At 37.1% G+C, this 17,653-nt stretch overlaps 1 protein-coding gene across 1 annotated transcript in view; it reads left to right on the forward strand.

Moving 5' to 3' along the window:
- Window positions 1-17,653, forward strand: part of LOC126418980 (ubiquitin carboxyl-terminal hydrolase 32) — a 245,455-nt gene that overhangs the window by 5,175 nt on the left and 222,627 nt on the right. The window contains exons 3-4 of the mRNA XM_050086028.1: window positions 3,493-3,598; window positions 14,648-14,773. Coding sequence (XP_049941985.1) covers window positions 3,493-3,598; window positions 14,648-14,773 — 232 coding nt within the window. The remainder of the gene's footprint in view (window positions 1-3,492; window positions 3,599-14,647; window positions 14,774-17,653) is intronic.

Raw genomic sequence — 17,653 nt, forward strand, 5'->3', positions numbered from 1 at the left:
ACAGATGTGAAAATTACCGAACTATTAGTTTAATAAGTCACAGCTGAAAAATACTAACACGAATTCTTTACAGACGAATGGAAAAACTGGTAGAAGCCGACCTTGGGGAGATCAGTTTGGATTCCGTAGAAATGTTGGAACACGTGAGGCAATACTGACCCTACGACTTCTTAGAAGAAAGATTAAGGAAAGGCAAACCTATGTTTCTAGCATTTGTAGACTTAGAGAAAGCTTTTGACAATGTTGACTGGAATACTCTCTTTCAAATTCTAAATGTGGTAAGGGTAAAATATAGGGAGCGAAAGGCTATTTACAATTTGTACAGAAACCAGATGGCAGTTATAAGAGTCGAGGGGCAAGAAAGGGAAGCAGCGGTTGGGAAGGGAGTGAGACAGGGTTGTAGCCTGTCCCCGATGTCATTCAATCTGTATATTGAGCAAGCAGTAAAGGAAACAAAAGAAAAACTCAGAGTAAGTATTAAAATCCATGGAGAAGAAATAAAGACTGTGAGGTTCGCCGATGACATTGTAATTCTGTCAGAGACAGCAAAGGACTTGGAAGAGCAGTTGAATGGAATGGACAGTGTCTTGAAGGGAGGATATAAGATGAACATCAACAAAAGCAAAATGAGGATAATGGAATGCAGTCGAATTAAGTCGGGTGATGCTGAGGGAATTAGATTGGGAAATGAGACATTTAAAGTAGTAAAGGAGTTTTGCTGTTTGGGGAGCAAAATAACTGATGATGGTCGAACTAGAGAAGATATAAAATGTAGACTGACAATGGCAAGGAAAGCGTTTCTGAAGAGAAATTTGTTAACATCCAGTATAGATTTAAGTGTCAGGAAGTCATTTCTGAAAGTATTCATATGGAGTGTAGCCGTGTATGAAAGTGAAACATGGAGGATAAGTAGTTTGGACAAGAAGAGAATAGAAGCTTTTGAAATGTGGTGCTACAGAAGAATGCTAAAGATTAGATGGGTAGATCACATAACTAATGAGGAGGTATTGAATGGAATTGGGGAGAAGACGAGTTTGTGGCACAACTTGACGAGAAGAAGGGACCGGTTAGTAGGACATGTTCTGAGGCATCAAGGGATCACAAATTTAGCATTGGAGGGTAGTGTGGAGGGTAAAAACCGTAGAGGGAGACCAAGAGATGAATACACTAAGCAGATTCAGAAGGATGTAGGTTGCAGTAGGTGCTGGGAGATGAAGAAACTTGCACAGGATAGGGTAGCATGGAGAGCTGCATCAAACCAGTCTCAGGACTGAAGACATCAACAACAACAACAACATCAACATCAAGAACATCTTCCATGTCCTCATCCTGATGAGCCAACAGTTCAGCATCAGTTAGAACACCATGAACACTGAGGTCATTATCAAAATGAACAAAATCCTTAGAGGTTGACTCACCACAGCTAGGTAGCAGTTCCCACACTGAGTCTGACAGGATTGAATTCGTTAATTCTTGTGGCTCTGATGGCTGTTCTGCATTTTTTCTTTGCATTACAAAAACTGAAATAGCTATATAGAATGGAGAAGCTGACATTTTTCCAAACTCCATCAATCTTGCTCAGAGCAGTCAAAACTGTTATGACACCTTCTCACCTTTTTCAGTGCTCTCCAGCCCAAGTGGAAAAAAAATTTCTCTGCAGTAGAGTGTCTTAAAATTCTGTATTCTGGTCCAATGATTGCAATCTTGATGTCATGTGGGTGGGGAAAAAATCAATTTTATGTGATCCAAAGATGGTGGATTGTTAAGTATGGTGCAGTTGTCCGAAATGTAAAATTTTGTTTCTTCCTTTTTATTACTAACAGAGGTCAGCCCTTCATTAAGTAATTCTGTCATCATCCATGGTTTTTTGTTTGAATTATAATTTGTTGAAAACTATTTTATTCTGTTGAAAATGGTTTTGTTTTGCAGATTTGTGTGTGCACGCACGCACGCTTTTTTTTAGGGCCACCCCTCACTTACCACAAATCCTTCAATTCTAAGAGACTGCCTTTTTCGTTCAACGTGAAACCATCCACAGGCATGTTTTGCTCTCTACACTCATTTATCCACTTGGTAAAGCATTCCTTAAGACAGGGGAATCCATCTTGATGTGACGTCCTCCTTCCTGTGCCTGATACACTTTTGGTGACACAATCTTTGTTTTCTTTTTTAAATCATTGACATCGTAGATGGTAAAGTAGGGAACTGTTTTTATCATTTTTCTAAATTCCACACTCCAGAGCTTAAATAACAAGCTTTTTTTTCCATTAACTGAAAGATACTTGTTCCTTCTGTCATTCATGTCGTTTCACAGTTTCAAGAAACACTGGCTACAACACAGTATGAAAGCAGATGCAGACTGAATGGCATGTATTTTGGAGAAACAAACGACCAGTGGTCGGGGAGGGGGAGGAGGAGGGGGGGGGGGGGGAGAAACTTTGGTGGGAATCACAGAAGTAGGAGACTTCAAATTGTAGAGAGTTTGGGAGCCCTGACTGCAAAGTACGAAGTGTCGGTGAGATGCCCTCGCAACTACAACTTTGAATGTCCAAAACACATTGTTTTTTTCCGCAATGGAAATGGAACACCACAGCTGAATTTTCGAAGTATTTATTTTTCATATGACTTGGTTCAATGCTATACCTGACCTGATTATCAAAACACTACTTACATAGTGACATTGTGTGTGTCTAATAACTTAATTGATAAAAAAAGATGCCACAACTGCTTTAACACCATAAAAAGGAACAAAAACAACGTTATTACATAAAGACATTGTAATTATATGAGTTGTTTTTTGATAAACAAGACCTGAAGAGATAAAAATGTAACATTGAAACCAGTTGTCTGAACAATAAATACTTTGAAAATATGGCTGCATTGCTCCATTTACATGAATTATATTGTCAGCCACTGTTCCACGTCCACAAGGAGGATGGACCTTCACGTGTTGATTTTTTTCAGTTTATAGAGTATTTTTCAAGGGACCAGGAAAAAACTTGAAATTGAGTGATCCAAATCATCGATTGTAAAATTATTGGAAGTCAATTGTATATGTTACAATTTTTATATATATATATATATATATATATATATATATATATATATATATATATATATATATATATATATATATATATATATATATATATATATATATATATATATATATATATATATATATATATATATATAGAGAGAGAGAGAGAGAGAGAGAGAGAAAATTATTTGCATAGTACCATCCTTCAGCATGCCAATAGAGAAACAGCAGAAAATAGTAATTCCAGCTGGGATCTGCCTTGTAATTGTAACACTTCAGTAGAAGATCAACTGAATTTTTCATATGATCCTCTCAAATAATATATTCTGTTACATAGTTTGTATAATATTTTTGTGTTTATACCAAAATTAAATAAATAAATAAATGTAGAATGTATCAGAAATGTGATGCTGAGACACCTTTTGAGCTATTTTGTTTGTGTTTGTTCACAGTACATATTTTCTGCGTGTGGCGGAACACAGAAAGGAATCGTTTTTAAGGACCTGCTCTGTGGTCTGGTACTTTTAACTAGAGGAAAAGATGATGAGAAATTGAAGTGTAAGTATTCTTCTTTCTCCATTCAATTGTAGAATTTTTAATAGGCAAGACGAAGAATGGTTGAGACAGTTCAGATGGAAAAATCTTTTGCATGAAGTAGAGCTACATTCATTTTAGGCTACCCGTAGTTATGAACAAATTTTAATGGGAGTATAGCAGGGGCTGCCAAGATTTTGGCTCGTGATCCGTGCTGTGATGAGAGTGATAGCACTCGGTCTCGCTGCGTACTTTCTTGCCGCCATGCCAAGCTGTCTGAGCCAGAGGAGGGGCAGATGGGGAAACTGTGAATGTGGTTCATTTAAATGGCATGCAGTCACACTGCATAGAACTTGCTTTTATATTTCATATTTCTCAACACATAGGTCACAAACAAAACAAATTTTCAGTATTATTTATATTTGGTGCACTGAAGATACAATATAATTTTTATCTGGTACAAACTGTTAGCATACTCCAGAATGAGATTTTCACTCTGCAGCGGAGTGTGCGCTGATATGAAACTTCCTGGCAGATTAAAACTGTGTGCCCGACCGAGACTCGAACTCGGGACCTTTGCCTTTCGCGGTCGAGTGCTCTACCATCTGAGCTACCAAAGCACGACTCACGCCCGGTCCTCACAGCATACTGACAGATGCAGACAATCCCACAGATTTTTGCACTTGGGTTGCCACGTAGTTGTGACTTATTTAGTTTCATAATCAGAAAAAAGTATTTCACATAAATATGTCGATCAAAATACTTTTGCAACCTCATTATGGAGACATGGAAACTACTTGAGGAAAGCAATGTAGATGTCCTGAGCAGTTTTAACATAAAAGGATTTATCATTAGAGAGGGAATTATCTTCCAGGTAAGTCAGTTGCATCTGCACATGTGCAGGTGCATTTTCAGCCGAAACAACAAACACTCTCGAAAACAGAAGTAAGATTGGCAGTGTCCTCAAAACATTTAGAAAACTAACCATATAATTTTCTCAAGGCCACAATAAATTCCTCAAACCTCGTGTAATCCTTAATGGCAGTGACCTAAAGGAACTGGAATGTTTCTGTCAGAACGGTCCTCACCTTGCATTGTCTTACTGTGGGCAGTTTGCAGTCAAGTCCACCCATAGTGTGAGATCTACAGTCCAATTCAGATGTTCTAATTTTTGTTCTGCACTCCTTTTCCCTTCATAAATTCAACATTTGTGAGCTTTTAATTCAAAAGCTGTTAAAGGCATGATGCTTGACTTATACAATTACTTTGCAGTAATACATAAAGTCTCCATACTCTTCATTCAGTTCTGTGCAAAACTGTTGCAACCAAAAGTGGAATGATGTATGTGACTTCAGAAATTTTATTATCTGTATCGCCAATTTCTCCGCATCCTACATACCTGTAAATTTAACACAATACTTCTTGATGTACAGATCAACGAATCCCATCTGCCTATCCTTGTAATCTTTTGCTCACTCATTGTTAATTAAATCTTTAAACTCTTTTGCGTGGTATTTTAATATTGTTTCATAGCAAATTTGCAATACCCGTCATTTATATGACTGCATAACATATATTAAGAATTCTCATACCTCTGTTCCATCATCAACATTAATTTTTAAAGGTGTATGACACTAGAGTGCCAGATTTCTTCTTTTTGTGGAAACAGCCACTGTATCTGTGAATATCCTTCACAACATGAACAAACTGCAAAGGGTAAACAGCACTGAACCATGATTCTGCCAGGCTGAAGAGAGTTGTGCCGACCGAAATATGCCACACTGTTCTACTAAATGAAATGTTGCACTGTACCGAGTACTTCAGGGAAGGAACTAGCAAAGCCAAGACAGACTGATGGTGGCGTGTGTAGATATCCGCGATTTTACTCCAAAAATAAGTTACAGTGAAGCCGTTAAAAATTCGTGTGTAAGTTGCAAAAGTGAATTATTAAAGTATAATGAGCGTATTGCTAGTTTACAATGTGTAATCAGCAGTCTAAGAATAGAAATCGACAGCCTGAAGTCCGAAAATATGGAACTGAAGTCGAAGCGAAACATGGATCCATTGCTTCAAGACAGACAGAAGGACAAAAACTTTCACGAGAACATGGCTACATTGGTGCAAAATGACGTTGATAAATCATCAGAATGGAAGGTAGTACACAACAAGCGTCAAACAATCAGCACTAAAAATTCGTGTACAGCAAATGTTTCGAGGTTCGAGAATGTAAACAATTTTGATGTACTTTGTTCTAGTAATAGTCTCACTGAAAGTGAAAACAATCGTAAGAAGAGTGTGCTGATAAACTATCGGAAAAAGGTTAGGTTTGATCTTCCAAAGCCACAACGTTCAGTTAACAGCAATGAAAGTGGCAGTGGTGTGATCCAGTCTGCTGTGAGTGAAACATCAACAAATCGTTTTCACATTTTCGCTGATAGTCATGGTAGAGGCATGGCTGATATAGTGAAAAGCAGTTTTAATGCTGCCGATATTTGTGGAATTGTGAAGCCAGGTGCTAAACTTCAAGAAGTTGTAGCGGGGTGTGATCCTGAAAAAGTAAAAGACGAGTGTGTGATCTTAATAGGTGGCTCAAACAACGTTGCCTGCAACGAAGGGAATGATGCCATACAGTCGCTCAGGAAGAAAATATCGGCGCTTCATCAGTCTAAGGTATTTGTTGTGAACATTCCAAAGAGACATGACTTAATTCCACAGTCCTGTGTAAATGAGGCTATCTCACAAACGAACTCTAGGTTAGCAAAGTTGTGTAAGCATTTTAAAAATACTTGTGTTGTAGATGTAAGCAGTTTTGGACGAGAATTATTTACAAGACACAGTATGCACCTGAACAGATCAGGAGAAAAAGCATTAGGTACCCTCTTAAAAACAAAAATATTGGAAGAAGTCCACAAATGTACCCCAAAGTTGGAACCAATCACACTTGAATGGCTCCAACCATCAAGTCAGACTCAGTTTCAAACTCAAATGTTTCAGGAAATTGTTAGTAATGAACGTACTGTGTCTGTAGCTACCGATAATTTTTTAGGCAAAAGTTTAGATCTGTCTCTAATTCCAAAGAAATGACGATTTTTCACCAAAATGTGGGAGGACTTGGTAATAAAGTAAATGACATTACTGTTCTGTTAGAGGAACCACAAGGAATAAAAGATACTGATGTATTATGTTTTAGTGAACATCATGTGAAAGATGTTGAAAGGTTACAGCTAAGTGGTTACTGTCAGGCAGCGCATTACTCTAGAACCATAATGGAAAAAGGTGGAGTGGTAATTTATGTAAAAAACAACATATCTTACAATGCATTAGATTTAAAGAGCCATTGTATAGAGCAACAAATTGAAGTATGTGGTGTTGAGATTACTGTAAATGACTTCACGGCTGTAGTGTTAGCACTGTATAGATCTCCCTCAGGGGATTTGAATGTATTTGTTAAGCACTTAGATTCTTTATTATCCATACTGTACTCAAAGTCCAAGAACTTGATAATTACTGGTGACTTTAATGTTGATTTCCTAAATGAGAGCAATAGTAAAGCTGATTTAGTACATTAATGGAGTCTTATAATCTAATGGCAATAGTAGATTTCCCAACTAGGATTACTGTTAACAGTAAAAGTCTGATAGATAATATATTTATAGGTAAGTCTAAATGCAATGAGATCACTGTACATCCAATCCTTGGCCTTTCTGATCATGGTGGTCAATTGCTTAGGCTCAATTACATCAGTGTGTGCAACAGTTCCGAGCATTCTTGGAAATCTTTTAGGATAATAAATGAACAGGGCCTTAAAAAATTCAATGATAGCCTAAAAGAGATAGACTGGAGCCGAGTTTATAGGGAAACAGTACAATTCATTTTTAAATGAATTCATTTCTGTATTTGAGTCCATCTTTCCCAAAAAAGTAGTTAGAAATAGTCATATACGCAATGCCAAGAAGTCTTGGATCACTACAGGGATAATAACATCTTGTAGAACAAAGAGGATGTTATACAGTTCTCTCAGGACTTGTAATGATCCAAAGAAATGACAACACTACAAACTTTACTGTAGCATTCTCAAGAAGGTTGTAAATAAATCTAAAAGTATGTGCATAAAATCAGAAATTGAAAGCTCAGAAAATAAAATTAAAACTATATGGAATGTAATAAAGAGGGAAACTGGCAGGACAACAGGGAACATGTCTCAGGTAGAGATTAATACAGGGGACAGTATCATAAAGAAACCTGAGTTGGTTGCAGAAATATTTAATAACCACTTTTTGAGAGCAGCAGAGAAGACAGGCTGTAATGGTTCTATGGAAGAATCATTGTCCCTCCTACAGAAAGCTATTAGTAACAGAATCCCACAGATATCCTTACCTCCAGTTACTGTAAGTGAAGTTATAAGAGTAATTAGATCATTAAAAAATAAAAATTCTGCTGGTGTGGACAATATTTCTAGTAAAATACTGAAACACTGTTATAAATTTGTTAGTCCCGTCTTATGCAACATATACAATGCATCCCTACAAGATGGGATTGTCCCTGACAGACTTAAGTTGGCTGTAGTGATTCCTCTCTTTAAAAAAGGGGATAAAAGGATTGTTACAAACTATTGCCCAATATCCCTATTAACTACCTTCTCGAAAATTCTAGAAAAACTCATGCACAGGAGGATTGTAGACCATCTCAACTTCCACAGTATCTTAAGCAAAAATCAGTTTGGGTTTTGTGCCGGTCTTTGTACTGAACAGGCAATATTCTCTTTCAGCAACCAAGTTTTGGAAGCCATTAACAAAAAAATGTCTCCAGTGAGTATTTTTTGTGATCTTACGAAAGCCTTCGACTGTGTAAACCACCAAATTCTTTGGAAAAAGGCAGAATACTATGGTTTAGGTGGTACTGTTGGCTTGTGGCTGCAATCATATCTACAGGATCGGAAGCAGACTGTAATGCTAAATGGCTCTTCTGGAGAACCTGCCTCGTCTGAATGGGGCACGATAACGTGTGGTGTGCCTCAAGGCTCCGTTTTGAGCCCACTGTTTTTCCTCATCTTTATTAATGATCTTCCTCTTTGTTCTGAGACAAACAGCAAATTTACCCTGTTTGCCGATGATACCACAATTCTAATTGACGATTTGATTGATCGTGATCTTGAAAAAACTACAAATACTGTTTTTAATGACATCTTAAATTGGTTCTCCTCAAATGGTCTCTCGCTCAATGCAGATAAAACTCATTATATGAGGTTCCATACATCACAAAGTAATCCCGATGAAATTAACATAAAATGTAGAGATCAACCAATACAGAAAGTTGAAGACACAAAATTCCTGGGTGCTTACATAGACAGTAAATGTAATTGGTCAGTTCACATTCTTCATCTATGTAAAAAACTTAGCTCGGCAACATTTGCATTACGGGTAATTTCTTCAGTGGCTGAAGTTGACACTATTAAGGTTGCCTACTTTGGCTACTTCCACTCATTGATGTCATATGCTATCATATTCTGGGGGAACCAACCACTTGCAAAAAAAGTTTTCACCATCCAAAAAAAAGCAATCAGAATAATGTGTGGGGTCCATCAAAGACACTCTTGCAGGCACTTGTTTCGGAAGATAGGTATCCTAACAACTGCCTCACAGTATATTTTTTCCTTGCTCACCTTTGTGTGCAAAAATTATTCCATCTACCAAGACAACAGTAAATTCCATGGTTATAACACCAGAAACAAAAACAGTCTACATTTAGAAATGAAACGCCTCACTCTGGTACAAAAAGGAGTTTACTACTCCAGCATTAAGCTGTTCAATGCTCTACCACTACATATCAAATGTGTTCATACAGAACTGCCAAAATTTAAACAAGTTCTCAAAGATTACCTGACAGAGAAATCTTATTATACTATGGATGAATACCTGAAAGAAAATGTATACCATCACTAAACGTATTATGTCTAGAAGTAGTTCAATTGATTTTATTGTGCATTTGGGCATTAGCACACTTTTTGTAACAACAGATTGGCTGTACATGTATTTATTCTTGTAGGTCTAATATCTGATTTAACTTTGTGCTCTTATCTTTAACCTTTATTTGAAACTCCTTTTTCTGTCAAATGGTAGTTATGTTATCTAGCTGACATTGTATCTGTTAGTGTATTTATAGTATGTCTTACTTAAACTATGTACAATTTGCCATTGAAATGCCCTTGTATTTATTGTAAGTTTAAATTGAAACCTGTACAATTTGACACGTTCCATATCCTTGTGATTGACTCACTAACTGGATCTACGAAACAAGAAATAAATAAATAAATACTGAGCTGAGGCCTGCGTGCGGGCCACACATCCAGCCTACGCTGAGTTTGGCACGCCATGACTGGCCCTGGAATCTTGTATGACAGAGTATATAGGTCATTGCTGGCAGTTTTTAAGATTAAGTACTGTGAAAATAGGATGATAGTTTAGCAGAAATAATTTTTTATCATCATTATTATTTAGTATTTTATCCATCCTCAGAAACTGTAATTGCATGTTAATGTTCTTGTTGTTGTTGTTGTGTTCTTCAGTCTGGAGACTGGTTTGATGCAGCTCTCCATGCTACACTATCCTGTGCAACCTCCTTCATCTCCAAGTAACTAATGTAATCTACGTCCTTCTGAATCTGCTTAGTGTATTCATCTCTAACTTTTCCTCTATGATTTTTACCCTCCTCCACTCTGCCCTCCAATACTAAACTGGTGATCCCTGGATGCCTCAGAACATGTCCTACCAACCGATCCCTTCTTCTAGTCAAGTTGTGCCACAAATTCCTCTTCTCCCCAATTCTATTCAGTAGCTCCTCATTAGTTACATGATCTACTCATCTAATCTTCAGCATTCTGTAGCACCACATTTTGAAAGCTTCTATTCTCTTCTTGTCTAAACTATTTATGGTCCATGTTTCACTTCCACACGTGGCTACACTCCATACAAATACTTTCAGAAAAGACTCCATGACACTTAAATCTATCCGCAATGTTAACAAATTTCTTTTACTCAGAAATGCTTTCCTTGCCATTGCCAGTCTACATTTTATATCCTCTCCACTTTGACCATCATCAGTTATTTTGCTCCCCAAGTAGCGAAACTCGCCTACTACTTTGTCTCATTTGCTAACCTAATTCCCTCAGTATCACCTGATCTAATTCGACTGCATTCCATTAGCCTTGTTTTGCTTTTGTTGATGTTCATCTTACGTCGCCCTGCCAAGACACTGTCCATTCTGTTCAATTCTCTTCCAATCGACAGACCTCAGAGTTTTTATTTCTTCTCCGTGGATTTTGATTCCTACTCCCAATTTTTCTTATGTTTCCTTTACTGCTTGCTCAATATACAGATTGAATAACATTGGGGATAGGCTACAATTCTGTCTCACTCCCTTCCCAACCACTGCTTCCCTTTCATGCCCCTCGACTCTTACAACTGCATCTGGTTTCTGTACAAATTGTAAATAGCCTTTCGCTCCCTGTATTTGACCTCTGCCACCTTCAGAATTTGAAAGAGAGTATACCAGTCAACATTATATTATAGGACAACCTATGGGGGTCCATTACATACAGCTGGCTATGTAAAGCTAGTCATCCCGGTAGAGTTCACGATTAGGCTGGTACCATCTGGTAGGATCCTTGGTCCCACTATGTTTCACTGGAATTTCCTATCTCATCACTAGATGACTTTAATGGGATCTTCTTGGTTAGGGATAGGCACTGTTCTGCATAGGGAATTGACAGCCTTACTTTGATATTCATCAATAGATTTCTGGAGGTGTTCATTTTTCTACAAGCATGATATGCCCTGTCTAGTTTGATTTTCCTTTGTTCGAGAGATCCAATCCCTAACACTCCTTAAACTTTTAGCTCTCTTGATATTCTTCGTAGCACTGACTCTAATCACTTTTGGGTTGTCTTTGATACTGATAATTAATACGGTCTTTTTAATTTTGACAAAGAGCCCTATTAAACACAGTGCTTGGAGTTACATAGAATCCTCAAGAATGTCGTTTGCCAGTAAGATGGGGTCATCAGCAAAAGCCAGGTATGGGATCCTAAGGCTTTCTGTTTTGATTCTCATTCTTAATCCATTCTTATTTGCTCCCAGATTTTCCATTGTTTGATTTGAGCCATATTTATGCAATTTCTACTTTATAGACTCCCAAAAATTTGCACACTTCTTTGCCTGTTGTAAGTTTTTCAGATGGACAGTACAGATGAATACACGGCACTCCGAGACTGTTATAGTAATGAAGTACTTTAAAGACCAAGTTGTCTTTTTTGCTTAAAATTATTCACAAGATGCAAACATGAAAATTCGAATAGACTACGGATGACTCTTACTTGTAGACAGTAATTACAGTGTATTATTGCATTAGTATTTCGATAGTTCAGTGTTCTAGGCATACACTTACGAAAAGTGATACACAAAAACATCTGAGTTTTGCGAGTGTTATATGCTGCCATTGTCTCTGTATTGAATGAGATTTCAGTTCATTGTTAATATTTGTTTCATGTTATTTTTGATAAGTACTTGAGCTTTCATTTTCCTTTCATCTTCATCGGTTAGAAAATCGTTAATGCAACCCAACTCTGAATTCATGGAATTGGTGTATATGCGAATTTTTCTCAGCATTGTGTTGACAGATGGAGACAATTGAGTGTAATCTGCATTCAAAATGCCAACTTCTGTTAACCAAAGCAGCAAACCATACTTTCTGATGAATGCTTTTAGTCCTTCCTTCTGCTGGAAACAGTGCTGTAGTTTGTGGCTAGTAAACCGTGACAAAAATAATCAATTGAAATAGGTCTTGTAAGTAGTAAATAGCAGTGTTTCATTGATAAGAGCTCAGTTGCATATCATCATAGATAGCACTTGTCTAAAGTTATTTTTTCATTTTTTTCACTGTTTGAATCATCTAAAGCCTTTATATAAACAAAAAATTGAATTGAGAGAACAGAATTGGTGGGCTACATTTACTTTCACGTGGTACGATTCCTAATACTGAATATAGGAACACTTAAAGTAGAAAATTTTGTGTGTCCCCATGTACTTGCAGTAGGAAGGTTCCTTTCACCCTGTGGTTTGAGTGATTATCCGCACCCCTCCCCCCTCCCCCCCCCCCCCTCTCTCTCTCTCTCTCTCTCTCTCTCTCTCTCTCTCTCTCTCTCTGCTTATCCTTCTGCAACCAATCTCGCTTTCCTTCCTGAAGCATGACGACACACTTCCAATTTTTTACATGTTCTCAAATTAGCTTTATGCATGTACTGCTATTCACTTCACTCCTGTCTGTGTACATTGTCTCTATCTTACCAATGTTTAAAGAAAGCCATTTTTTACACAAAATTGAGTTTTATCAAAGATTTCGGGAACGTACTGTTGTTAACCAATGATAAGATTCTCTCCAGTGATTACCTTCGTCAAGAAACAGTTGCTGTGTTGGATGGTCAGCATGAAAACCATTTATAACAAGCATAATTCTAATTTTTTGTGTATTAGTTTTACATAATATTGTAAAGTGCATTACACAGAGTACTTCATATTAGTATGAGGGTGAATCAAATATAAACCAGTATTATTATTATGATTATTATTAATATTATTAAAATAAGTTTATACAAGCATTTAAGCTTCAGAAAAATTCATACATACAGAAGTTATATTTCTGTAGTCTCCTGAACGAGAAATACATTTTTCCCATCAGACAGGCAGTTTCTCGATGCCATGTTCATAAAATGCATGTGGCTGTCACAGCAGACAGTCGCTCACAAACACTTAGACTGTGCCATTGCCATCAAAACTGTAATCCTCTGACGGTGTCGTTAAGTGATACAAACAAAAGAAAATCGTAGGGTGATAAGTCTGGACTGTAGGAAGGGCATTCTAGTGTGATCCAGAACAGTTCCAGAATTTTTCATCAAGTTCAGGCAGTTGTGTGTGGTCAAGTGTTGTCGTGAAGCACTGTCACATCCCAAATTGGGAATGTGTGTCCTTTTTTTAATGATGTGCGCGTTATGTTTGATCCAAAAGTTGGCAGTAGTATGCAGTGTTCATAGTGTGATGTTTGTGGTGAAAATCAATGAGAAGAACTCCTTTACAACAAAAAATCCGTCATGCTGATTGTTGGGAGATATTGGTGAAGTGAAGTGCATTGTCAACTGTTTCTCATTCTCGTAAAAACTGTTTGTGCCGTGCATACACTTGGGTCTTTTTCGGGGTGATGACCCTAAACTGTGCTCAGTCTTTCCAAAATTTTGGCAGGTTTTACACCCTCTGTTGTGAGAAACTTTATTACACTGTGCTGTGCAGTGTATAATAGAACTTCTTGTTCTGATACTGCGATTCTGACTAAAGAAACAGTACAACAACGTTATACCTGTGGAAAACAGTCACTGAAAACGGAAGCAACAATGAGGAGGTGGCGCTGCTTTTCATTTACAGATAGGCAAATAAAACAAAATTTGGGTTTATATGCGATTCACCCTTGTATTAGCTGCTTCATCTGCACCATAATCTCTCTTATCTTTCAATGTGTGTTATTCAATATACACTAAGAGGAATTAGAATTACTGCATACTCCAACACAAATGTCAGTTCCCTTAATTTGCTAAGCAGTGCTTTATGGAAGCAGCATAGGCTGTATCTCAGTGATTCTCATTTATGTCCCCTGTTTGTGTACTAGATTTTCTTTTGTGTTATACATTTTGCTACTGGAGTTATTCAATAAATGGATGTTGGTAGACCACTAAGTGATACGTTGTTATGTGCTAAAAACTATATGGGATTCCCTGAAAGATCCTGTAATATTGTAAATATTTTTTTATTTTTATCGTGCACCAGTCCAATGAGACCGGTTATTTCTAAGTGAGCTTTTGTTTGGTGCATTTGAGATGCAAATCCCCATTTTATTTGGTATTTACTGTTTTACTGTATTGAGCAAAAAGTGGCATACATTTGATTTTATAAATTGCCTTATTATTTTTGTGCAGTACAACAGCCAGTTTAAGTCAAGGATTCTATCTAATGTATTTTTTGCCTATTACAGTTTTATTCGGGTTGTACTCGAATGAATCAGGGAGTCACATTTCTCGAGATGACTTCTTGAGATTGCTTCAAGCGACAGAGAGCAGTTTCATTCCTGAAGCAGTCACTGGTCTCTTCTCAGAGGCAAGTCATTCTGTCATATCCATCAATTAGTGTGATTTAGTGTGGTAAAAATGTAAGATATTTAAGCTGGTAATTGCCTGTCAAAATAATGTTGTTTAATTGTCAGATGATGCAGTGGGGGAAGTAAAATGTCTCTCTTTCACGTTTCCCCTCCTCAGATGGATATGTGCATCAGTTTGTCTGCTTTCTAAAGTCCATTTGTTGTGAACTATCAGAGGTATAATATTTCTGAGATGTCCACAAATATGTGGAAAGGATGCAGTATTTCACAGAATTAATTGAATTTGTTTTTACTGTGTGTACCAAGAAGGATGGATGGTAATAAAATAGTCAATACAAAGTGTATCCCTCTCATTGTAACAATTTTATTACAACAGAGAACTACAGGGATCATGATTTTATTTTCCTCTTACAGGATAATACATTGCTTCACATGAAAAGCTTTGTGTGTGATCAACATTTATTTATTTATTTATTCATTTATTTATTTATTCATTCATTCATTCATTATTCATCCAGGGATCCTGTGACAGAGATATAGAATGTGCCATCGTGATACAACGAAAATAAATAGTTCAAGAATATACATACACATAGAATACGTAAGAATGCTTTAAGAAGATAGGTCAGTTGATCGCCTTGATGAAGGAACCATAGTGTCTGCTGCCTGAAGTGACTTAGGAAAATCATGGAAAAACTAGGTCGGGGTCGGTGGACTGAGCAAGCTCCATCCTTTCGAATATGAGGCCATTGTCTTAACAGCAGCTCTACCTCACTCGGTTAGTCCCAATTGTACAGTGCTATTTGATATCAAGACAGTTTTATTCTTCATCACTGCACAAAACGTGGTCCCTCACTGATGAAACAAGTTTGGACATTTTCAAAAATTTAGTGCCAAGAGGTTCTCGTCTTGTATTAACAGATTCTGCCATAAGGCATATCTGATTAAACAGATTATTGAGTTATAGATTTCACTGTAATATTGTTAGACTTAGGACTTTATAGTGTTGCAATGTTTTCAATATTTTTCAAAAAAAAAAAAAAAAAATAAATAAATAAATAAATAAAGTACTTGGGGCTAAGATAGTATCACAGCTCAAGTAAGCTCAAACTTGTTTATATCGCACTCACTTCATTTCAAAGTTATAAAGATGCTCATTTTTTATGGTGCATAGTTTTTCTAATAAGAAAAGATTTCTCCATCGTGAAACAACTAACAAAAAGTGTTGTTATTATTAGGTCACATGGTTCAGACGTTCACACAAACTGTTTGTTGTTACCAGAGCTACAAACTTGTTGTGCTAAATGAGATAAAAGAACATGACAACCCAACTTTTGTCTTAACCATTCACACAAAAACTTTTCAGTATTATTTGGTTTCTCTGGTGTGTAACTTGTCTTGTTGGTGCAGGACACCCTTTGAATACCCCATCTGAATCCTACATTTGGTCATTCTATCAGTTGTCTGACTCTGATAAAAGAAATAACTTGGCCAGGGTTGCATAAATCCTGGAATCCTCGTGATCATCAGCTTCTTGGCAAACATTGTGTGTATCATTTGTTTTAACTTTCATAGCTCAGTTCTCTGCACAGTGTTAAATCTTTCCTCGTGCACAAGCTTGATGATTTCACATTGAATAGTGAATTGCCAGATCATCATCCTTCTCTTGAGCTTTTCTGATTCTACCTATTAGACCATCTGCAATATTAAACAACACATTTACACACAGTGTGAAGATATTAACATTTAAATCTAGAACCAGATTGGTATTTGATGGTAGTGGAATATTCTTCCTTTTTAAAACCCATGTTGTTACTCTTGATGGCAGGTCTTTATTCATGATAATGGTATTTAGCACAGAACAATACAATATTAAACCAAATTTCTTGTAAATACATCCATAGTTTACTTAATGCTTTAACAGTGACTAAGACTTTGAGCTTGTAACTGCTGTATTTTTCTTTTTATGGTGGTGTTTTCTTTTACTTTGCAAGAGGTTCTTCATCATCGGGAGATTTTTGTAGTAATCCAACCTCAAAACCTTCTTTGATCGCATTTGTGTATCGTTCAGTTTCATATCTTAGGTTGCAGATTCTTAAAATTGAATGCAATGAAAACATACCGTAAAGAAGACACATTAAGCTGCAGACTCACTCTTAGGCAGAACTTTTGGCCACAGCCTTCATCAGCAAAAGAGAAACACACACCATTCTTACACATAAGAAGCATACCTTATGCACACATGACCGCCACCTCCAGGATCTCTGGCTGGAATGCAACTACCACGTGGGATGCAGGCAGCAGTCTGAAGGAGGCAAGGAAGCTGAAGGGATAGTAGTGTGCAGGTGGGGAGAGAGATGAACGCTGTTGTTTCTCTCGTCTCTCTTCCCATGTGTACACTACTCTCTCTTCCCCTATCCACCCCTTTCAGATTGCTGCTTGCATCCCAAGTGGTAGTTGCATTCCAGCCAGAGATGCTGTAGGTGGCGGTCATGTGTGCTTGAGTTGTGCTTGCTTGTGTGTAAGAATCGTGTGTGTTTCTCTTTTGCTGATGAATGCTGTGGCTGAGAGCTCTGTATAAGTGTCTTTTAACTGTGCCTGTCTGCAGCTTAATGTATCTTCTTTACGGTAAGTAGCAGTCCGTCTCTTTCTACATTGCTGATATTGATACCTAGAGTTTCCATTGTTTGAATACAATGAAAGGATATCATTGAGCATGTTGAATGCACTTCTTGGCTTGTCTTCAAACTTGTATTCCTTATTATTCCTCAATAAATCACTAGAGGTGTGATAATTGTAGAGTAATTTGACATGAACTTTCTAAAATATCATGTTAGTTCTAGGACATTTTTATTGCTGCAAGAGATTTTAGTTTTGGAAAGT

This window comes from Schistocerca serialis, chromosome 9 (assembly GCF_023864345.2).
Source record: "Schistocerca serialis cubense isolate TAMUIC-IGC-003099 chromosome 9, iqSchSeri2.2, whole genome shotgun sequence".
NCBI classification, from domain to species: Eukaryota; Metazoa; Arthropoda; class Insecta; order Orthoptera; family Acrididae; genus Schistocerca; species Schistocerca serialis.